General features: G+C 36.8%; 1 protein-coding gene across 18 annotated transcripts in view; it reads right to left on the bottom strand.

The window, feature by feature from the left end:
- LOC18445721 (plant-specific TFIIB-related protein PTF2) overlaps positions 1-25,029 on the bottom strand; it is a 59,296-nt gene that overhangs the window by 16,069 nt on the left and 18,198 nt on the right. For 16 of the 18 annotated variants that reach the window (XM_011629304.3, XM_006855853.4, XM_088858215.1 and 13 more), the window contains 5 exons: positions 23,970-24,029; positions 20,163-20,264; positions 19,081-19,122; positions 18,768-18,848; positions 13,211-13,300 (listed from right to left, as the gene is read on the bottom strand). In XM_011629304.3, coding sequence (XP_011627606.1) covers positions 13,211-13,300; positions 18,768-18,848; positions 19,081-19,122; positions 20,163-20,264; positions 23,970-24,029 — 375 coding nt within the window. The remainder of the gene's footprint in view (positions 1-13,210; positions 13,301-18,767; positions 18,849-19,080; positions 19,123-20,162; positions 20,265-23,969; positions 24,030-25,029) is intronic. The other 2 variants (XM_088858224.1, XM_088858225.1) reach the window with 1 other exon arrangement.

The raw sequence follows: 25,029 nt of genomic DNA, 5'->3' as shown, positions 1-25,029 counted from the left end.
GGGCGGGAGATGCAAGCAGTATTCTTCCCGAGCCAGTGGCACCTCTCGAACCCGCAGTGCCTGGTATGGGAGGGCATGGGCCAGGGCTCTTTTGTCTTCCACCTTGAGAATGCCTTCTATATCTTCTCAACTTTCTAATAGTTCCCGGCCCTGGCAACCCCAAACCCACCCCTGCCCTGACACCAACCTCTTGAGCATTCCAAAATTGGGCCCAAATATCACTACAGGACCCTTCAATCCGTATAAGCAATTGAAGTTAAAGGATAATGTCAAGGGCAGTTGCAAGGTGGTTCTATCACACTGCTAACCCATTTCATGCAGCGAATAGTGGGATGATATGGGGAATAGAAAAATCCACAGCCTTGAAAGCGACAGAAAGAAAGCATGATAGTTGAAGAAAAGGCTGAAATTTAAGGTCCCAATTAAAGTAAGATTGCAAGCAGTTGTTTACATCATGAGGTGATCAAAGTTAACCTATTCCTTGTAGATTTTAAGCAGTCATGGCCTAAGACTGGGGTGATAATAATGTCTCATGGTTGAAAGGATAGGAAAGGGAGGTGCATTGTTAATTTCTTGATCTATTGCTCAAAAGGTACAATTTTCCATTCTAGTGTAGATCTCTCACAAAAAGAGGATCGAAAAACTCCAATTCAGACGACGCACTAGAGCAGTAGAGAATATTGGGGAACAAACTATGGTGCTCCTAATTACTAATAATGATATGTGAAAGAGAAAATTGAGTTTGGTGCCCTAGCTCAACTCATTGTATTGATCTCATGTTGTAAACCATAGCCCAGTCGATGTATGTGAGTTGTTGCCTTCGAAAAGGGAAAAGGATTGTGAAAATTGTATATAATCATTCTATCCTGAGCTAAATGAGACAGCATTGTGATCAAGCACTCAGTAGGCCTGTCATCATAAGATTTGCCACCTCATACTTGATATTCAAATCTATCCTAAGACAGCAAGCATGATTGGAGCAGATAGTGTGATGTAGGGAGGAGGGGAAAGAAAATAACTAAAGCAGAAAAATATAAGACAAGGGTTGAGAAATTATACCCTCTCAAGGTTTTTGAAGGAGTCTATCCCAAAGAGATCTCTTCACAAGATTCAAAATACATTCTTCTTCTCTTCACTCTTCTTTTTCTTGTCAAATGATATATTTATAGAAAAAAAACTAAAACATAACTTGCTCCCTAAGAAATCCTGTTCAATACTAAATCACAACCCTTCATCTTGTAAAAATTAAACTTCCAATTCTGCCCCTTAATTCTCTACAAACCAAAAAGACACAAATACCTCTAAAGAAAACTAAAAACCCAAAATAAACCCAAACCCTAATTTTTATTTCCTATAAAGTAAATAAATAAATAAATAAATAACTCGTTGCATCATTCTCCCGAGGTTAGGAGAAGCTCGACCTCGAGCTTGTTATGCACATGGCACTCTTTAAAGACCACTTGAATAGTTGGTTGATGCAAGGCGAAGGGCAAAAAGAAAATAAACAAACTAGAAAACTAAAAGATAAAATTCAAAGGTGAGAGAACATACCCTCTCTCAAGGTCTGTAAGGAAGTCCACCCAAAATCTCTTGACAAAACCCACAATAAATCTTCTCCTCGTTTCTATCTTTTTGTGGTCTAACGATTACATATTTACAAAAGAAAACAACTCCAAAAACCTAACTTGCTCCTAAAGAAATTCTAATTAATATTAAACCCAAGCCCTTCATTTATTTAATATTTAATTTCCAACTATACCGTTCAATTCTCTACAACTAAAAGAGACACAAATACCCCTAAAGAAAACTAGAAACTGAAAATAATCTTGAACCTAAAATCTAGAAAATAGTAAAGTAAAAGAAGTTAAAAAACTCATTACATTATTCTCCCATGGTTGAAATAAGCTCGATCTTGAGCTTATGGAATTTGAAAGTTCCCGTCATTGTCTTCTTCACTATGTTCCAACCTGATACTTTCACCCTTTTTTTTTATCGAACGTTTGATTGTTGGACTTAAACCAACAAATTTGTTATGTCAGAAAATCAGCTACGATACTGAAAATTTTTATGATTTCCACCATTTTTCAAGCCTTGCAACCAGAACTTCTGGAGCATGTGTTGCGTGACCAAAGCTTGAATCGGTGATCAATTTTTTATTTTCTAGCTCTTCATAATCTTGTTCCCCATATTGCAATCTACAAAGTAGATCTTGTAGAATTTGTACTCCAACTTGTTGTATTACTCTACCAATACATTCTGTTAGGCCTTTTATAAGTCTCTCAATTATCTGACCTGCACGTTGTACAATTTGATTGGTAGATGCTTGATGGGATCATGATATATCTCAAACAGTGTTTCAAAAAGCGCTAAGTGGGCCCTAGGCGGCCTGGGAGGTCCAGGCTGCCCAGCGCCTAGGTGGGCACCCATAAACATAACCATAATTATGTTAGTATGTCAGTTGAATCCAAATAAGGATTCCGCAGTACAATTATATCAGTATCAGTTATATGTATTGCAATACATAATACAAATTATACTACATATTAGAATTTAGCAACACAGTCCATACACATAACCATAATCCATAAGTCGGTTCATATGCCATATCCAATTAAAACTTAAAATTTACAACCAACCAAATTATCAAACCAAGTTATCAAATAGTATCACACCAGTACTACAGTACACCACCATGAGGAAGAAAACAAAATTGAATGATGAAACTATGAAAGTAATACTTGAAGACTCAAAAGAATCTTCAATAGTTCAATACACAGTACTTCAATCAAAGTTCAAACTTCAAAGTTTAATAATTATTCAACAATCAACATTCATCATCAGAAAATCTTGGGTCAACTGCATTGGCATCATATTCATCAGAGTCGACGGAGTGTGACCCTTCTCGACATATTGGTCTTCCCCGTCCTCCTCCGTCTCTTCTGAATCAATCTCTTCTTCGTCCTCTTCCTCCATTCTTGTTCTCTGTGCCAAAGATCTAGTGGCCCTAGGAGGGTCAGCTGACGTCCCTAAAGCATCCATGACCATGTTCCATGTCAATCCTTCATGCCCCTCGACCTCATCATCATCAACTAACCACTCCATAGCATGGTCCATATTTCTTGATCAGATGGGGTCTCTCTTTTCTCTTTTAGCAAACATGTTCTTCAAGAATCGATTGTACTTGACATAGACTAGGTCATTGAGCCTCTTTGATTCAAGCATGTTCCTTTTCTTTGTATGAATCTAACAAAATCAAATGAAAGTATGAAACTAATTAAAGTCTAATATCTATAGTTCATGTATTATTTATAAAATTATACAAATTACCCTTACGGCTTACCCCTTCAAAAGTACTCCAATTGTGCTCACAATCGGATGAAGAAGTGGTTAGGTTTAAGATTTGAATGGCCAACTTTTGTAAATTTGGAGAACTAAACCAATGTTGGCTCCACCAATGGGTTGCAAAGATATAGAATAAAATCATAAATAAATAATAGAATTACTTGATTACTTGAACTTGATGATCTTAATAATATTATTAATACCTAGATCAATTTTGGCCCTTTGCCTCATGGCCATTGGACTTCCAAAAGTCTTTAATGAGCACTTGTAATTTATCAGCTCATCAGCGCATATAATATCCTGTGTATCAGGATCAGGGACTAGTACCTCTACACACTCATTAAATCCATTCATAATTGTGTCATTTGTTTGTATATCCTTGTCAATATAAAAAAAAAGCTGGGTTCAAATAATAACCAACTGCATGCAATGGCCGATGTAGCTGTCTATCCCACTTCTCATCAATAATCTCAAAAACAGGCTTGTAACGAGTTTCTTCATCATTGAAATTTTGGGCGCTCTCTCTTTTGCATTTCTTCATAGCATCATATATGTAGCCCATAGAAGCCTTGTCACTATCAACCATGCGAAAGACTTTGACAAGAAGAAAAAATACCTTAAGAGCGCCCTTTACCCCTCTCCAAAAAGCCTTAGAAAGTATAATATCTCTCACCTTCTTCCCAACCTGAATCTTAGACCACTTGCATGCTCTCCACTCATCTGAGATAAACATTTGTCTCAACTGCACTCTCCTCGAATGTATGCTATCTAAGCATAAGTACCAGGTCGCAAATCTCGTAACCCAAGGCCTCACAATCTCTTTCTTCTTTGTAAAGGTACACATCATGCTAAGGATGAGATGGTCACTATAAATGAAATTTGTAACTAGCTTGGCCTTCTTCACTGCACCTGATATCTTGCTTAAACCACCAAGAGCCTCAAGCATGAGGTCTATACAATGTACTGCACATGGTGTCCAAAAGATTCTAAGATAAGCTATGCGCAACAAATTAGATGCAGCAACATTAGGAGCAGCATTGTTTGTGACAACCTGTACAACAAGATGCTCCCCAACCTCCTTGATTCCCTTCTCTATCACTTGAAATATGTAATGGGCATCATGGATATGATCAAAGGCATCAATAGACCTCAAAAAAACAGTCCCTGCAGAACAATTCACAAGCAAATTCATCTGACTTCTTCTCTTCCTATCACTCCAACCATCAGTCATAATAGAAACCCCATACTAAGCCCACGCATCCTTCTTAAGTTCTACAGCTTCCTTCGTGGCACTCACTGCCTTTTTTAAAAAAGGCTCTGAAAGCTCGTATGGGGTTGGGGGTTTCATCCCAGGGCCAAATTGGCCAACTGCCTCTATCGCAGCATAGCAGCTGCTTAAGCGAGCGGTATTGAAAGGAATGCCCGTCTCATAAAACCATGTAGCAAGATAATACACAGCTCTATCTCTCTCTTCCTTCTTGATTCTATTTTCAATGGTGGTTTGCTCTTTTGTTTTCTCTCCTGCAACCTCAGGGTCAGGCTGAGGTAAAAAACTATCCATAAGGTCTCTAACCCGAGGCTTCTTAGTCCCAGAACCAGAAGCAATTACAACTCCCTTCCCCTTTCCCTTAATAATGGATTGCTCAACCTCTTGACATCCGTCCCTTTCCTCATCACTATCATCATCATCAAAATTGACCCGAACCCCAGACCTAATCTCTGCTATAGAGGCAAATCTCTCATCTTTTTTCATTTTCAACATGTTAAAAAAATTGTTTATTTTCTCTTTGACAGCATCAAGAGTCTTTTTACATAGGGCAACATCCCCCCTGATACTAGTAAGATGTTTCTTGAACTGGTTTATGCCCCCTTTTGTATCATTTTCACAAAACTTGTATCTTACGCAATTTTTATCATTAGGATTTGGGTTATAGCCATATTTCTAACTGGGATCACCACTCTTATTAGATCCCAACGAAGACATCTCAAAAATAATGCAAATTACTAAAACAATAAAAAAAATCACTTACTTTGAGTTTGATTGCTCAATCTTCAAACGTCCACCTCAAAGACGCTTCTAAATACTCAAAATCTTCTAAAAAACCCCCTAACAACTTTGCAAAACATCAAAAAGTAAATCTAATATCAATGAGTGATGTTTTGATCAATTTTGGTTAGCTTTGAGAAACCCTTCAATCCTAAAAAATTCACCAAAAACAAAATTTTTGGGGGCTCTCTCTCTAAAATTGGCTCCAACAAGTTTTAGGGTTCAAATGAATCTAAAACCCTAAATTTTGGCCCTTAAAAACAAAAAAAATGACCAAATTTGCTTCTACCGAAATCAATTTCCGCCCCTGGGCGACCGCCCAAGGCTGGGCGCTTGATGCCTGCCTAGGCGGGTTTCGTACCACCTAGGCGGTCGCCCAGGGATCGACCGCCCAGATTGATTGCCTAGGCCTGGGCGATGCGCCCAGCCAGGCCTTACGGGCCGCCTAGAAGCTGGGCGGTCTGCTTTTTGAATCATTGATCTCAAAGCTCTGATACCAATTGATGTAGGGAGAAGGGAGAAAAGAAACTAAACAAACTAGAAAAATAAAATATAAAAATAAAAGTAAGAAAATATATCTTCTCTCAAGGTCCGCAAGGGAGTCCCCCACAAAAGATCTCTTCACGAGGTCTAAAATAAATTATTTTTTCTTCTCTATCTTTTTTTTGTCTAATAGTCATATATTTATATAAGAAAATAACTTCAAAATCTAACTTGCTCATTAAGAAACTCTAATCAATCTTACATCATGGGCCCTCATCAATTTAATGTTTAACTTCCAACTATACCATTCAATTCTCTACCACTAAAGAAACATAAATACCCCTAAAGAAAAGTAGAAACCCAAATTAACCCCAAACCTAAAATCGAGAAAGTAGTACACTAAAAAAAATTTAAAAGTCATTACATCATTGGTGACAAAGCCCCACTATTCGTCTAGGTACTTTGTCTTCTTCAATGAACCAATTAGTCAATTAAAATTTTGATTTGGGGAAAATCGATTGCAATGCCAAAATCTCTTACAAGTTCCACCATTTGTATTTCATGCCTTACAACCGATCGGCTTTTGGGGCATGTTGTGGTTCGTTACCAAAGCATGAATTGGTGATCAGAGTTTGATGTTCCACTTGTTCATCATCCTCTTGCTCCCCATGTTGCAATGTGTTATGTAGATCGTGCAGAAAATTATTGCATTATTCTGTCAAGACATTTTGTCAAGCCTTTTGTGAATCGTTCAATGATTGCATCCACAAACTCTATAACTGGATTGGCAGATGATTGTGACAACATCATGGTATATGGATCTCAAGGCTCTGATACCAATTGATGTAGAGAAAAAATGAAAGATAATAAATAAACCAAAAAAACATAAGACAAGGCTTGAGAGATTATATCCTCTCAAGGTCTATAAGGGGAGTCCACCCCAAAAAAATCTTTTCACAAGATCCAAAATAAACTCTTCTTCTCTTCTCTCTTCTTTTCCTTGTCAAATTACATATTTATAGGGAAAAAAAACCTTAAAACCTAAGTTACTCGCAAGAGACCCAATCAATCCAAAATCATAACCCTTTCATCTTTTAAAAGTTAAACTTCCAATTTTGCCCCTCAATACTCTACAACAAAAAAAGACACAAAAACCCTTAAAGAAAACTAGAAATCAAAAATGACCCCAAACCCTATTTTTATCTACTACAATAATAGACAAGTTGCATCATAGTGGCATCAAAGGGTTGAGTTTCTTCATTTCTTGCTCAAAATTCGACTAGAAGGGACGTTCAGGATATTATTAGCAATTGGCTATTTGAGCTACCACCCCACTTGTGCAAATACTGAAGATAATTGATGTTGATGTTAAGCCAGCGAGGGGATATCTTTGAGGCCTTGAGCCGAGCAAAACTAGCCATTAAGGAAAATTGAAAATTCTATGAAAGGTTTGAAGATCATTGATGACAAGTGCGCTAACCAACTGCATCACTACATGCTGCAGATAGTTATAAAATTAAATTTTCATTTTAAGTTCTAATATTAATTTGTGATTTGTGTTGCGTATTTGGCCTATATGACAATATAAACATTGTATTTGGACTTCTTCTTTACCCAGTTATCACTATTACCCTGATATAGCCAATACTCCAAGATCACAAACAGGGTAATATACTATATCGAGGGACTGTGGCCTTATGAGGATTCCATATTCAAGCCATGAGAGCTTTACTAAAAAGTTAAAATAGTGTTGTTCAGTACGTAAAATGAGTGAGGAAATTGCTTTTTTAGCTTGTTTTAGATATGGATGCTCAAGGTGATTCTAGGAGCAATATGGCTACTAAACTCGAGGAGAATTGGACTTAGGTTACTTTCAAACTTCATGAGTCATATTTCCTAACATAACTAGCATGTGAGATTGTACTTCTAAATTCTAGTCGACTAATTTACTAATTTCTCATATTTACTTTCAGTAGCATGGCCCGAATTATACAGACTTAATAACCCCACTGAAAAGAGATATACAGTCAGGATCCAAGGCTACACTTGTTCCAACAAAAGGTGTGAGAAAAATTTCAGTACATTCCAATTAATCCATACTCCAAGGAGGAACAGGTTGAAGACAATGAGGCTGCACAAGTAGGCATACGCCCATTACAATAGGTGGCTAAGGAGGAGGTTAGCAATTACAACCCAATCAACCTCCACGTAGAAGCAGCTACGGAGGAGGCCTGAAGTAGGCCCCAAGTGGCGGGCTACAAAGCCATCGTCCATCGATATAGCTATAGCTATGGGCAATAGAACCCAGTGAGCTAGCTACCCAGCCCATGTGGTGGGCAAGAGGCCCCAAGTAGAATGCGACAAAGCCAAAGCGTGGGTGAGTATGCAGGCCAGACTAGTCTTGGCAACTACGGTTTAGGGGGCCAATTTGACTGAGGTACCACTCTAGCAAGAGGGCGCTAATGGGATATGGACTGCTTCCTATATTTCACAGATATTTGGTGACAAGGACCTCCACCTTGATAGCGAGACCCAAGAGCCCCCTAATCTTGAACAGTGTTCCTTTTATCTATAGGTATGTATAGCGCTAAAAAATTTGGATGCGGTCTGGGAGGGCACCCAGAAACCTAAGCTGTCTAAACATAAATTAGGAGGATTTAGGCCCTCTAGGGTGTTCTTATATGTTGTTGAATTGGACCGCTATATGTGGGATAAGCATGTATTTCAGAGATATTTACTCCGCTATATTGTACTCTGAGCCATTGTGTAGACAATTTTTAGCATAACTTTTCTATTATTCGTATTAATTTTGTACGATTATATCAATGTTTCATATATTAATATTTTTATGAATTTTTCGGAGATTTTCCCATCTTTTAAGAGATTTCTTGAGCCCATGGTGGACTTGGGCACTACTAGCACGAGTCCAAGTGGACTCACCCAACTTACTAGGCTTAGGTAAGGGCCTAGTCCCGAGCCCAGACTGAGTTTTTGCACACTGGTTTCAAAAGGAACTAATACTACTTTATAACCCAAAATATCTCGATCATTTGACAAATCTAATTTATGGCTGCATTAGGAGAAACTGGTATCTTAATGAGATTTGCTAGTTAGAAATCCCTTAAAGTATTTAAGTTCTCAAGGTTAATTTCTCAAAAAGATTTTGAAGTGATTGATAATTGAGATCCAACTTGCCAGAAGAATCATTTCTGTAAACGATAATGACGACAAAATCGATTTGAATAATCACAAATATCCACAGTAACATATCGATGGCATTCAAATCATACGCAATCAACACCAAAATATTCAAAAGAGGCTTTTTGCCTGATTCAGTATATAAGTTGCTTTCGTAAAACTGCAGACAAGACTGGACTGAGTGTCCAATCCATAAAAATATTGCAATCCTAAACCCAGGAGGAGTGTGTATAAATATATGTATATATAGATAGATATATAAATACATCTCGAAGCTTGACAGGCAAGTAAGCATTCTTAACACCGGCATAGAATGAAGGTCATCACTTTGCAACAGTTACATATATAAAGCACAAAACCCAGAGCTTACTTAGACTCATGCTGTATTCTCTTCACTGCCAATCTTGCTTTTCTATCAGGCCATCAACTTTCGTCTTTTGAAATTCGTGACTTACCAATAATATGCTAGCCTATAGGCCTAAGAACAAATTCATAGTCCATGTTTTCTAATAAATATCAATCTCATACATATGGCTTTTCTCCAATAATCACGAAAGATTCTCCAATAATCACGAGAGATAAAATCCACAATTGGATGGGCTCATATAACAGACAAAAAGAGGAAATGAAATCTCCATTGGACGGTGAGGAGTTAAAACAGAAATAACATTTTCATCGGAATGACCAGCTTTACCAATGTGCAGCCGCACACTGAAAATTTCCATGTACATGAAGAGGGAAAGCATAATCAGTGGATAAAAATTTTCCATGGTTGAATTACTAGCATTCCTTCAATCAAAAAGAAGGATAGAGATATATTGAAGACAATAACTGAATGACAAGATGATCCTTTTTTTTAACAGAACTCACAGAAGATGAAACTTGAGAAGAAAGGCCAGGGGGTAGGGAAAATCTACCTAGAACTTGTATTTCAACTTTTCCTACCGTTAAGAATCATTAGAAAAAGGAGATCAACACTAAAAGAATTTTTTTTCTTTTTTTGAGGTAATTGACAAGATTTGATGTAACTTAAAATCAGCCACTCACTAATCTTTGATTACAAGATCCTAAAATTCGTTTGGGGAACACATTAAATTAAATTAAGGTTAAAATATCTACCAATTCAGTAGTTATTCAACAACAATAATGAATAAATAAACTTGTGAAAATCAACACACAATTTTTAGGAATTTATTTTAATGTCCTGGAGATGAGATTGCGGATCAATAATAGATTGGAGTCTGTCCTTAAATAAACTCAACCAAATAAAAGTTGAACCCCTGATCAAATTTTAGGATAGTCCACAGTTCGGAGACAAGAAGTGGATGTAGAATAACCTCAAATTACGTCTCGAAGGTCTTCACAACTAGTTTGATGGTTTCAAAGTTAATGGGGCGCAAAACAATTAGGGTTTTGATTTTGATGAAAATTAATCAACCCTAATTAATTGGGAAAAGGCTAAAATGATGATGATGATGATGATGATGACTTGTTATGAAAATTAGGAATGACATATTTCAAGGGATTTATTTAGGGTTAATTCTAGGCAGAGCCTAGGGGTTAATTTTAAGGTTTTAGGGGCTGTTCAGTGGGGAATGTTTGCTGGTTTTGAGGGTAAAAAGAGCAAGACAATTTAAAGAAACAAGATAAACCAAATAAAAGGCAAAGAGAGAAAATTTGATAAAGAAGGAAGAATACTAAGGAGTACAAAGAATGAAAGGAAGTAAAAAGGAAAAAAAAAAAAAGATCAAAGAAGGGAAAGAAAGGAAAGAAAAGAAGTAAGAAGCGAAAGAAAAGAGGAAAGAAAGGAATGGAAAAGAAGTAAGAAGGAAAGAAAGGAAAGAAAAGAAGTAAGACGGGGGAAAGAAAGGAAAGAAAACGAAAAGAAAGGAACAAAAAGAAGTAAAAGAAAGGGAAAGAAAAACGTAAAGAAAGGAAAGAGAAAAAGAAGAAGGGAAAGAAAGGAAATAAGAAGAAAGAAATGACTAAAAGAGGAAAAAAGAAGAGAAGAAGAAATTGAAGAGTACTATTGGAAACGAGGGAACTTGGGAGGTGCTACCAAGCCTTTTCCATGGCATTCATTCAAAGAGCTCAAGAAGTCCTTTTTAGGGTTTTTTTCTTTCTTCACAAAATTCCCAAAATAAACATTCTAACGGCGATGTCCCTCTCCTTCCTTTCTATACAAAATTGCTTATAAAAAAATTGACTTAAAATACCCTTACCTAAAATAAAATAATAAAATAACCCAAAGTGCTCTGAATTCTCCACAACATGAAAAAGACATGGATAACCTAACATAATTGGAATAATTAGAAATCCAAATGGCCTTGTCTTCACTCCCCAAAACAAATTAAAATAAAATAAAACCCTTAATAAAATTAAAATAAATTGGTTCCATAGAAGGCTATAAAGCCCTCATCAAGATTTGTATGGCAAAAACCACTATATTATGTTGTTGGTTATAGGCTGAATTGTGTACATGAACAAGGTAAAATCCACACACTGTGGTGTATATCACAAAGAGAGAAAGAAAAAGACCCCCTTTAAATGTTCTTCCTTTTTTGGGGAGTCTACTGTTTCATTTCACTCCCTCCAAATATGTCTAGAATGAAGCATGTATTGTCCTAGCAATCTCCCAAATAATTAGCATTGCAAGAACCGACTCTCATAGAATTAGTGCCATAAACACCATAACATTCTTTTAATGTAATGTAAAACATTGGAAGTTCTCATTTCTTGTTGCATAATCAAAAGAGTAATAAGGTCAGCCCTAAGGAGACAATTAATCCAGGAAACTCCAAGAGTCCAATCACAGTGCAAATGAAGCTTGTAGCCAAAAACCTCAATTTCTCAAATGAAAACCCTGAAGGAGTTCGAGGACAAAATAAGAGTGCAAGGAGATGGCTTGGTTATCCGTTAAAATTATTAAATGTACAAAAGATAGCCACCATAGTAAAAGGTTAATTTCTATGCAAGTTAATCCATAACATGAACATCATAATTTTCCATGTTGGAGCATTGGGCACTCTAATTTGTTGCCATGTACGACAACAATACCTTAATGAATAATACCACTTAAAATAGCTCAAATCATGTACACTAAATTTCCAAGAACCGCAATATGAATAACTATTCACTTGGGTAGGGTATGGGCACAGCTTTTTATTTTAATTCTTTAAACTAAAATAGAATGAAAAAATACAGGAACAAGGGTCAGTTCAATAAACCTTGTTTTCAGTACATCAAATATAAAAACTACACATGTTTATTAGCAAAGATCTCAGGTATCTGCAACAGTCCCAATATATTGTTATAGATGTGTCTTTTATTTTACAAATCAAGGAACGTTTGTCCAATTTAGAGTTTTCTAATCCGAAACTGCCTAGGTGCTCAAACCTCTTGGAAAAATCTTGCATAACATAAGTTACGTATAAAAAATCTCTTGAATCATGAATCCTTTATGATGATTTTTCATAAAAACATGCATGCTGAACATTATAAGTGATGATAAGTTTCAACGAGTATGCATGTCTATTATCATGCTCTATAGAATATTATTATTCTATTAGTGAATAACACTGAAATTTATTTGTTATTATAATTTTGGGATCGTAAATAAGATCCTATACCAAAAGCTCTCAGAAACAATAATCTACATGCAATTTTTTAAGAAAAACCAGCGTCGAATTAATAGTTCAGCATGAGATTAGTCTTCTATGGGAGTGAACTACACAACTTTGTTTTCTCCTGCACAACATGCTCATTGCACCACAAAGCTTGCAAATTAAAGTATGTACCATATGTTACAGTAAACCTCCACAACATAGATCCTAGAGTATATGTCAAGATCCTATAGTTCGTCAAAGGTTTTTGGAAGTTTTCCAGGGAAATATTTTTTAATTTCATACCTGATAAACTCAACACTGAGAATTCCAAATATTTACCTAAAATCAAGAAACTAATCCATAACATAAATAATTAGACATTGATTAAAAAACAGCCATCACATAGGTGCTTGCTTAGTTATACTTCAAAGAATTGATTAAGAAGAAGATCAATCCGATGCATATCTTCAGGACTGCAAAATGCCTCAAGTTAACAAAGAAAACCAAAGTAAATATGAAGAATAAGCGAACGTACCTGAAGAAGCACAGGTGCATTTTGCACCAAATTCTCAGATGTAATATCCCTTCCCCAAGGCAGTGCACCAGCAACTTCCACTAAACACTCCTGTCAATACATGCAGAACTAATAAGCAAAATTCTAGTTAATTCCTGAAGTTAACTAATAGCCTCCATTGATATTACTTCTTAAAGGATTTAAATTTGTGATAATTTCAATGATGTTGTGAATGTGTAAACTGCACAAGATGCTTCTAGAGAACAACTTACATATTTTTTAGGATAAAAATATGACAATGTATTGCTTCTAGAGAACAACTTACATATTTTTTAGGATAAAAATATGACAATGTATTGTTACTCATAACATTTACTACTAAAACCGAGGATTTTAAAATTGCCACTTCAAACTTGAATCGTGAGATTCTTTTCAACCAGACTAGGTTGGTGATGCATTAGACAATCCTTCGACTAGTCAAGACAGTTCTCATGAGCCTTTTGACCCAATCAATCCATCATTTAACAACCTCCTTTATGATTATTCACATCCCAATGTCGCAAGGAGGGGAAGCCTGACTTTTTGAAGGAGTTTATTTTTAGTTTGCTCCTGTTTTTTATAGTCTCTTAGTGATTTCCAATATTTTAATTGAAGTTAGGAACAGTTTAGGGATCTTTTATGTTTTAATTTGATTGAGGGGACTTATGGGGTATTTTATAATGTTTTAACTTAAGCGAGGGTAATTTTTTGTCTTTTTTTATTCTGACAGACTGAAAGGACCCGGGGTGTTAGGGCGTCGAACACTTTTGAGGCGTAAACAATAAAAACAGGATGTGAACAGTAACACCACTATCTAGGGTTTAGGTTCTCTTTTTTGGGCAAGAAAAGCCAAGTCCACTCAAATCTGACCAACTTTTTTATTTATTTAACTGAGTTTGCCTTTTTTCATCTACTTTCCTGCACCAATTAGAATCAAACCCTAGGTTGTTTTTTCAAAAACAAAGCTGGGAATCCACATTCAAGTCTAGGGTTGGTTGATTTTAAGCTAATTTTTGCCAAATCAGTCTAAAACTTGCTGGTTTCAGCTATGTTTTGTTGGTTCTCTGCCTAAGGCTTGTGATTGTGGTGAACCTGTGGCAGCAAGAAGAGGTCGAGGCAGGGGTATTCATATGGATCCACCTCATGATGAGCAGGATCAGGAGATACAAGATCTGAGTCAAAAAGTTAAAGAACTTATAAGGCGGCTTGCAAGCATCGATCGTGGATGAAAATGAAGTTTCGTACATCCAAAACGATGTTGAGTACACCCCTTTATATGATCATGCTCCATGGGACGAGTTGAGTGAAGAGGAATATGATCAAAAGGGGGCACTCAAAATCCATAGATATTAAAGTAGAAATTCCCGCTTATGAAGGAAAGGCACAGCCCAACGACTTTATAGATTGGTTTACCATAGCAGGGAGGGTCTTTGATCATAAGGATGTTCCAGAGAATAAGAAGAATAAAATTACAGCCATTAAATTGAAAAAAAGTGCTTCGACATGGTGGGAACAGTTGAGAGCAAGGCGATAAAGGATGGGGTAAACCTAAATTTGTCACAAGAAAAAAGACGAAGGCAAAATATCTCCATAAAAATTATCTTTATATCAAAAAAAGTATGTATTGTGCCAAGGAGAGGTCAATGGAAGAATACAAAAATGAGTTTTACTTTTTAAGTGCCTACAATGATGCGATCGAGCAGGGGGAACAGTCCATTGGAAGGTATGTGAATGGAGTGCGCCAATCAATTCAAGATGTGGTAGCTTTGCAGCACATCTTGATGAGGTCTATAACCTTGCAAAGAAGGTTGAAACCCAGCAGAAATGACCCTCAAACATGTGGCATGTGGGTGCAAGTGATGGGGAAAATAGGGCAGCATCCCATGGTGGTGATTTTCGAAGAAAAGGCAACATGACAGGTGTTGGTTAGACATCTTGCATTACTGGAATGGCCAACCAGCAAGGTGCCCTGGACCAATACGGGGTTGTTTCGGGAGTCGAGCGACCCACAAAAAGGGTGGACGTAGCAACATCAAGTGCGACAAGTGTTCAGGCATCAGGCATATCTCATCAAAGTGCCCAATTTGCAAGTTCCTTAATCTTTCTGAGAAGTTTTATGATAAGGACAGCAAGCACTCTTTTGAAGGTGATTCCATCTATAATGAGCCGGTTGATAAAGAGAACCCGGAAGTAACCAATAGTGATCATGGGGAGGCCCTGGTGATCAGAGTAGCATGATTATGCCTTGGGAAGTCGGGTCACAGAGGAAAATGATTGGTTGCACACGAACATGTTTCATACACATTAAGGGAAAATGTGTAATCTAATCATCGATGGAGTGTGAAAATTAGTTCTTAAGAGATTGGTTGACAAGCTTTAGCTCAAGACGGAAAACCATCCAAAGCCTTATAAAATTGTGTGGTTTAAGAAGGTGCTGAGGTAACTGTTTCTAACTGATGTCTTCTTTCTTTTTCTATTGGAAAACACACAAAGAAGGAATATGGGGAGCAGTGCATATGGACGCCTACCATTTGTTGTGAGAGAGACCACGGCAGTATGACAGGTGTCCCACTCGTAATGTTTTCAAAAGCATTCATTCCTTTGTCAATGATTCTCTTAAGAGAGGTCTGTCTCCATTTCAGAGTTACATGGGTTGGGGGACACTTTGGGCAAGACAAAACCATTACACTAGTGGAGTCTTAAGTATTATTGGCCCAAAATTATGTGAGATGTGACTAAGCATGTGGAGAGTTGTAACGTGTGTCAAGTTGCAAAGGGACAGCACCAGAACACAAGTTTAGATTCTCCACCTCCTATTCCTAGTACACCATGAGAAGATGTTAGCGTGGACTTTGTGTTGGATCTTTCACGGACTCAACAAGGTGCGAACTCTATATTTGTTGTGGTTGACAGGCTTTCAAAGATGCCCCCCTTCATCGTGTGCAAGAAGACTCTAGATGCAACTCATGGCCACCTTATATTTCCATGAGGTGGTGGGACTTCATGCGATTGCCAAAAGGATTACATCAGATTGGGATACCAAGTTCCTCAGCCACTTTTGGGGAACTTCATGGTGCACGATGGGTACCAAGCTACAGTTTAGCAATAGTTATCATCCACAGGCTGATGGTCAAACGGAGGTGCTAAACTGAATCCTTGGTAACCTCCTTCAGAGCATAGTGGGTGACAAGAAGAGACACAATAGGACTTGGCATTGCCACAAGCCTTTCGCTTACAACAGTTACTACAGAAGGTCAACCGCTAAGAGCCTATTTGAGGTTGTATATGGGCGGAATCTTATTTATACTATGGACTTGACTCTACAGCTACTCAAGAAGTACACTTAGATGTTGACAATATGATCGAGCACATGAAGGATGCCCATAACGACATTCGAGCTAAGTTGGAGATAGCCACTACCAAGTGCAAGGAAGCTGCAGATAAACATAGGCGATTCAAAGAGTTTCAGGGGGGGTGATCTAGTGGTTATTTATCTACACAAAGATAGGCATCCTGTGGGCATATACAACATGCCGAATAACAGGAAGATCAGACCCTTTCGAGTGTTGAAGAAGATGGGTGGTAATGCCAATAAGATCAACCTTCCAGCTAAGGCTAAGACCTTGAATGTGTCAGGGCAGAATGGAGCGCAGTCTTAGGAAATGACATATGGCCTGAGAGCAACTTGATCCATCAATGTTACTGATATTTTCAAAACCACAGAACCGAGTAGCAATAGAAGAAGAGAAAAACTTGAAGTCGAATTCTCTCCAACCAGGGAAGAATGATGCATCTGATAGTCGTTAACTAGTCAACATAGTTCCCATGAGCCTTTTGACCCAATGAATCAATCCATTGACAACCCCCTTTATGATGATTAACATCCTAAGGTCACAAGGAGATCCAATAGGGGAAGGCCGGTTTTTTTAGGAAGTTTAGTTTTAGTTTGTTGCTATTTTGTACAGTTTCCTAGTGATTTCCAGTGTTCCAATTAAAGTTAGGGGCAATTTAGGAAACTTTTATGTTTTAATTTGAGTAAAAGGGGTTATGGGGTATTTTATAATGTTTTTAACTTAAGTAGGGGTAGTTTGTGTTTTTTTTTAATTATAATGTAATAAAATGGACTGGTGTATTCGGGTTTCTAAAATTTTGGGGTGTGACGATAAAAACAGGTTGGAATAGTAACATTAGGTCCTATCTAGAGTTTCAGGATTGCTTTTTTTGTGCATAGAAAGCCAGATCGACTCAAATCTAGGTTGTTTTAATGGTTTATTGAACTATTTTTGCATCTTTCTCCACTTTCCTGTATTAGTTGGTGACCCAATTCCTCTATGGAATAGGAAATCGTAATCGTACTCATTCTCTCGTGTTTTTCTCTGCTTTCTCTCAAATTTGTGCATTTCAATGGTTTCTCATTGCTTCATACGATCCTTATCAAAAAGTTTAGTTCAAATTCCATATTCACGAAACTCAAAAGATCGAAATTCGGGGTTTCCCCCTATTCAGGAATGATTTTTTATTTTGAATCAGATTCTTGATTTTTTATTTTGAAATCAGAATTTGCTATTTTTTAAATTTTGAAACAGATTCTAGATTTTTCATTTTGAAATCAAATAAATTGGAGGCAAGTAAAACAGACATCCGCCATCTTTCGGTGGATTTTGGGCAGATTTGGATTCAGCCATTTTTGGATTATTTTGCGCCATTTCTTGAAAACAGATTCCTTAGTTGACTATATTTTGAAATCAAATGATATAGATCCGTTTTTTATTCAAATGATCTAAAACACTAATTTACTCCTTATCAAATTGATTGAAGAAAAAAACCAGGAATCAATTTAATCAGTGATTTAAACAACTCTTCAATCTGGATAGCTTGGTTTTTTGGACAGCTTTGATTAATTTAAATTTAATTAAACTGATTTCCTTAAAATATGATTCAAACAATCTTTGTTCAGTTTCATTTAAATCTGATTTTTGAACTTTTAGTTTTATTGAAAAATAACTGTTTAAATCAGATTTAAATGATTGCTTAAATTTTAAACAATCAATTATAATCATTTTAAACTTTAAAACTTTGAATCTGCTTTCTTTTATTTTTTTTCTTTTTTATTTTCCACTGGATCAGCGTGATTCATGAGCAGGATCGGAATCACCGAACTGACTTCATGCAGCGGGCGATCAATCCGTAACAAATTCAGGGTTTTTGAACTATGCTAAAGCCTGAAAATAAACATATTTCAAAACAATCCTTATAGAACCTCAAAATTTATGCATATCTGTAAAATATCTGTACAGCTCACAGCCACATTCATAGCAAAGGCTACACAAATGCATTTCTTAAATGGCTCATTTCAGTTTTCCAGAAATTGCATGATGTGAACAGAGATGAGTGAAATGTTTTGCTCAAAACAGATCAGTAGATGCACAGCACAGAAGTTCACAAAAGATATAGCTAAGTATACATATCTAATGGCTAAAATTACAAGTCCACATCTTAGTTGGTGAAACACACTACAGAAGATGGGCAATAGAAGAACCTGTAGTTCTTTATAGCGCTGAACACAAGTGCTAACCCTTGCACAGAGCACCTCAGATATCTGAGCTAATCCCACTTCAACCTGTTAGCAGCAAATAAGAGGTTTTAAATGTCCATTAACCAAATGGAGGAGAAAAAATCCACAATGTATTGGAAACACAAGAAAATCATGTACTGGATAATCATACAACACACATCGCGTATCTTATAAAGTAGAGATTCATGGAATCTAAGGTTACCGCAATATAAAGCATTTAGCAAATCCATCACTTTATGAGGAGTGAAAAACTCTCAGAACACAAGTAAACGCTTACCTTATAAACATTTGCAACAAATGCCAAGACAGCTGCAACCATCTGCATCACAGCAAAATATCAACATCACGTATCGCAATGAATACGCATAACTTCACAATCAAGTTGAACAGGAATGGTCAAATGGTACAAAGCAAACGACAAACTTGCTAGAAAAATTGTAACTAAGCTTTACAGAGGCTGTTACAGAAAACAGATGATTTGAAACGAAGGAAAGTGATCCAGAAGACTGCTTTTCGAACTGCACAAGCAGGCCATTATATGCATTGATTTGCTTTAGTGCATGGTTTCAATAAGAACAATGCAAGGGACCTAGCATTATATGGACTCATAAAATAATAATAGGGATTGAATATATGCTCTAGAACTAGCTTGCATGCAGAAATTCATCCCAAGGTAACAATGACACAAAAGATTCATTGATAAACAAGCTAAAGAGAAAAAGACTAACAAGAATAGGAACCCATGGACAGAAACAAATACCCTTAGTAGCATGGGTAGGCGCAAAAACAACATGATCCCTAGATCCCTAAAAACAATTGCCATTTTGGTCAAGAACCACAATACAAAGGACTTCTTTTTTTTTTTGATTGATGAAGTACATTTACAAAGGACTTAAACAATGGAATTATTCCAAAATAACATTCCCTCTGCATTTCCTACCTTCCATATCTTAAGAACCCTAGAATTATAGTGGGTTGGACTAGATGCGCTGCTCTGATACAATCCATACAACATTGATTTCAAACAGGCTTACTGAACACCTCTATGCTTTTCCCAAGCCCAGGGGAAGGAAGACTACCAAATTAGTTCCAATTAAATGTCCCATGGGTGAAAAACCAATAGGATGGGGCAGTTCCACCACAAAGAAATGTAGTTACATAGACAAGAAAGTTGAAAGTTGCCCACCTAGGGATGAGTTTTCACAACTAGCTGGGAAACCTAAGCTATCTCACCTAGATCCTAATGACCATTACAATGTTATATTCTGAAAAACATAAAACACAACAATCTCATTGATGCAAACTTGACAAAACAGTAGAATGATCCACAGTGATAAGCGTTACAAGCATCTTTCTTACAGGTAGGGGATGGCGTCCAGTGGTAAGGTACCACTTAACAGAATACTGCAGAAGAAGATGGCCATGCTTTATCAAGTTGTCCTTTTTCTCCTTAGAAATATCCTGCCATTACACAGTTATACATTTAAGAGTAATGCATGAACAGCTGAACAGGAGAGATCCACAAGCACTCCAAAGGTACACCAGAATTAATTAACAAAATACTTTCATGCATCCTGTACATTGACAAATAAAGACAAGTACCCATGCAATAGACACTAAGCAGAAGGCAGAAGGATAACATCTGAATGTTACAACAAATAATATAGAACTATTTTGTAAGAGAAAATGAAATCATCATGTGATGAGAAACTAATAATCGTGGCATCTGGTTTCCATAGATGTCAAGCACATATTTTTTTAGCTACAGTAGCAGGGGTTTGTGCTGGAACCCCACTGTTGTGTTAATATATATGAAATACTCAGAATAAGTAAGGAGTTAGTTTTTGTGTAATATCTACAGTGGACCTCACATCTCTCTTTATCACTCTATGTACATAATGATTTGCTCAGTAGCACTCGAGGTAAACTAATTCGCATTTCCCATCTTTCATTTATGAATTTTCCTCTTTCATTCCTTTGGGGGACAATTTTTGCTTACTGGATGCTATTTTAGATTTTCTATGTCATCTCCCTTAGTGTCCCTTGAATCATGTTATGATAATCTTCCTTAGCCTGGCGGTTTCTTTGAAGTGAGGGTGAAGCACTCCAAAGCTTGTCTAGGAACTTCTTTAAAACTTGTTTCGGAACCAATTTGTTAGAAAGTTTTGGATGTTTGAGCCAGCTATGGCTTTTGAATCTCCACATGATCTCTTTCCAAATTTCAGCCAAAAAGGTACATGTAATGAAGAGATAAGCATGATCTTCAATATCAACATTACATAAGAAGCATTGACTGCAACATGTGTCGTTAACTTCGATATGCTTCAGGTTACTCATCCAAAATCTTCAGATTTTACTCTATCACTGAAGCAGAGAGAAGAGATAAAAAATCGGTGGACTTTGTTGTTAAAAGCTTTGTACAAAAACTGTTTTAAAAGTTCGAAAAAGTTTATGGCTTACCATGTGTACTTGTGGATTAAACTATAATCTACATTAACATTGGTTCGCCACATGTGGGTACTTCTTTTAAAGAGGTAAAGACAAAAGAAGGAAAGAGGTAAAGAAAAAACAAAAGACTTTTCTATATCTTTAGAGAGAGAAATTGAGTGAAAACTGCACTCTCTCTAAACGAATAAAATCTTTAGAGGGAGAAAATGAGAGATAATTACATTCTCCCTCTAAAGAGAGAGAAGTGGGATGGGGAAGAGGAGATGATCATTCATGGAGATGTAATCAATGATCCTTTTTAAATATTTCATAGGGTTTGAAGCGATTAGCAGCTATGTCAGAAACTTGGTTTCTTTCCATTCAGAGCATCACAAAACAGACTGGTGAGCCAACCTATGAACCCACAGCTACAGTTGTTGAACATGCAGGGAGAATGATCAGAGGATATGGGTCATCACCTCTTGAGGAGTTCGATCTGTATTATATTGGCCATGTTGAAGGCCATACATTGAGGACTCTGTATTATATTGGCCATGTTGAAGGCCATACATTGAGGACTTAACCAAATAAGAAACAGAGAGAGAGGGAGTGAGTGAGAAAGGGGGGTTCAGGAGTCTTATTTGCAAAAGGGAGAGAGAGAGAGAGAGAGTGGGTTCACGGTGGAGGAAGAGGGGCATTTCCTCACTAGATGTGTTCCAAGGCTTTAGCCAACCCCAAATAGTTGGCATAATGCTTGGACGATGATGATGATGAGGGGTTCCAGGTCTTTGGACCAAGGGAACATTGTTCCAAAGGAAAGGGGTAATTTTATAATTCAGAGAGGAAAAAAATAGTAGCAGGGAGCTTAATGTCCTCTTCTTAAAACTTGAAGAGGGTCCACGGACTTCTCACAAACCCGAGCGTTTATTTGGCACCAGAGTGCAGGTTGGGGGGCGCGGAACATGTGTTAAGGAACACCCTTGATTACACACCCACACGTACACACTAACACGTGCACATTGTTAGTTCCACCTTGTTAGTGCAAATTCATATCATAAAGGAATGACGGTTTGGGTATTTGAAGAGTTTTAGATAAGTGGATTTGCAGATATGGTGAAGCGTGGGATGGTATATAGAAGTAAGCATTTGGTAGCAAATACAGTATTTCTGAGCTCAATCGAGGGGATATGGAGATGGGTAGGTTGAAAGGTCTTGGTATAATAAGCACCGTAAAGCTATCAAAATCATGGAAGAAGAGGGGGTAGAGTTAGAATTTAGTCATATTTAGGATTCACTTCCAAGTCTTTTGTGGATAATTACAGGTCAACATAAAAATCTCTATTTGCTTTGAATAGAGAGTGTATGGGGCTTTGAATAATTAGGACCTTGAGGATCTCAATGTCTTGATGGGCAACTTAATCCCGAAATTAGGAAATAATAGGAGGATTTGGATCTGGGACAATGTTGGTATTTTCTCAACTTGGTGTTTTAAGAAAGTCATGTTTGTTGTGGCACTTAGCAAAACTGGTGTTTGGTTTGAAGTACTCCAATTGATGGGCTTAGACAAGATTCTCATCAAGGATCATTTAATACACAGATGACCCAAAATCCTCAAAAGTATACAAGAGTGCAGAGAGGACATGATAAAAGTGGACCATCACCTTGCTCTGCATCTTTGCAAGATCTACGAGTTTTTCTTTAAATCTTTTTCTAGTAAATTAGATCATGTCAAACACCAGCTTTGATCAGCTTTTGTGTAGATCATCTTTTTCTAGTAATGAAGTGCTTGTTTCAAGCCCCCAAATCTTGACGTTTGAGAATAAGAATTTTATTTCTCATTGAAGATCTATAAGGAGTTCCATAGAATTAGAGTGGAAAATCTTCCTAAGGATTGGCAGCAATCATGTTCACTGCTCCTCCAGCATCTTCACCAAAGGTGCACTGCAATGTTTATTCCCTGACTGGGTTATCAGGAATCGCATTGACAGAAACTCACTAAGGAATGAATTGCCTTATTGGGTGGTATCCTTCATAACTAGTGACATTTTGAGGGCTTCCTAAGGTCCTTTAGATGTTTGACATGCTAACATGTTACTGCAACAAATGATGCCTTTCTTCTTGTACTCCAAAATTGTCATGCAATACAAGAAGGTAAATTGGCACCACATTTTGTCTTGGCCATGCAGGGAAAGATTTTTGAGATTTGGATAAAAAAAAACATACTATCTACTGAGGGAAGCCAACAAGGTGGATATTATTTGACCGCATTAGTCGTATGCAACCAGTCCTTGTCATCATTGATCTCATTTGTCCCCTCTTTGACTACAGGAATTTACTTTTTGTTAATCTTATTGCGCTTATTTGCTTTTTGAACTTTTAAATGCGATGAAAAGTTGTTAATAATCAAATTTTTATAATTAAAACAAAAAAAAAAAGGAATCTCACAGCCCACTGAAATAACATTACTGCAAAATAGCATAATACAGTTCATGATGCCTACTCCTATGGTAAAATGGTGCAATACTACAAATGACAAGGATGCATTTGCTATAACAAAGTTTTTCCATTTTACATGAAGTGGCACAAAACATCAGCAGTAAAGACAAGTCCATATTGAAGTCAAAAGTCAGAACTGCCAAGTTGACAATAACTAAATGCATGTACACAAAGAGAAAATAGACAGTAAAGATAAACCAGATTGAAGTTAAAACAGGGATGTCAAAAGGAATAAATGCTTACAGAAAGAATATCTAAAGTTTGGACGGCATGGTTGAATGATGAAATAATGTCCACACCAGGCTGCATCAAAACATTATCAGATCTATTGAGAGATCGAAACAGAAGAGAAATCTAATTCTCATATAACAATAGGAAGTTGCAGCTAAAAGGCATTTGTTTATGCTACCTACACGAACATGCAAAAAAATCACAAAACAAAAGGAAAAACAGGTACCAATAGTCAAGAGTTAGAAGACAAAGATTTAAAAACCGCAGAAAAAAGGGAAAATATCTCCATATCCCCTATTTTTAAGTTTCATTCCTTGATAAACCCAAGGTTTCAAAAAATATCTTCTACCCTCTGGACACTTTATACCTATTTTTTAACCTAAACAAATGTGAGAAAGACATGTCATTTCTAAACCCAATCCTTTCTTTATCTTCACTTATATACCCCAAACTTCTCTCTTTCTCTCTTCCTACGTCTCTCTCACTCTCTCTCTCCTCCAATGTTTCTCCAAACACCTCTCTCTCCGCTCCCGATAACCTCTCACCTCCATGAAGCCCTTCTCTCTCTCTCTCTCTCTCTCTCTCTCTCTCTCTCTCTCTAGAAGTTTGGGAGGATGGCTTTTAGAAAAGACATGTTTTTTTTAGATTTGTTTGGCCTAAAAAAACAAGCTTAAATTAGCTCAAGGGGTTAGAAGAAATAAAATCTACAATTTTAATGCCCCAAGATATCTTTCAAAACCTTAAGTCTATTGTGAAATGAAACTTAAAAATAAAGGGTATGGAGATATTTTTCCAAGAAAAAATTCTAATGAGCTTAGCCCACAGAGTGTGTCCCGGTTGTAACACACGAGTGTCAACATGTCAATTTCAAAATCTGATCTTTCATATCTATTTGCTTAATTTTCAAATCTAGAGGATACCCTTCAAATGTTGATATTTTTTAAGTCTTTTAAGAATAAGATTTGCCAAAGTTTTTCGTAACTCTCTTTTTTCTGGCATACCCTAAAGGGTAAGGTTTTATTCTAATGACCTCTGGCTTGTTACCATCAGCAAGTGCCACAAAACTTGTTTG

The sequence above is a fragment of the Amborella trichopoda genome, chromosome 2, assembly GCF_054954075.1.
Source record: "Amborella trichopoda isolate Santa Cruz 75 chromosome 2, AtrichopodaSantaCruz75HAP2 v2.0, whole genome shotgun sequence".
Lineage (NCBI taxonomy): Eukaryota > Viridiplantae > Streptophyta > Magnoliopsida > Amborellales > Amborellaceae > Amborella > Amborella trichopoda.
This window is presented reverse-complemented; position numbering and strand designations above follow the sequence as displayed.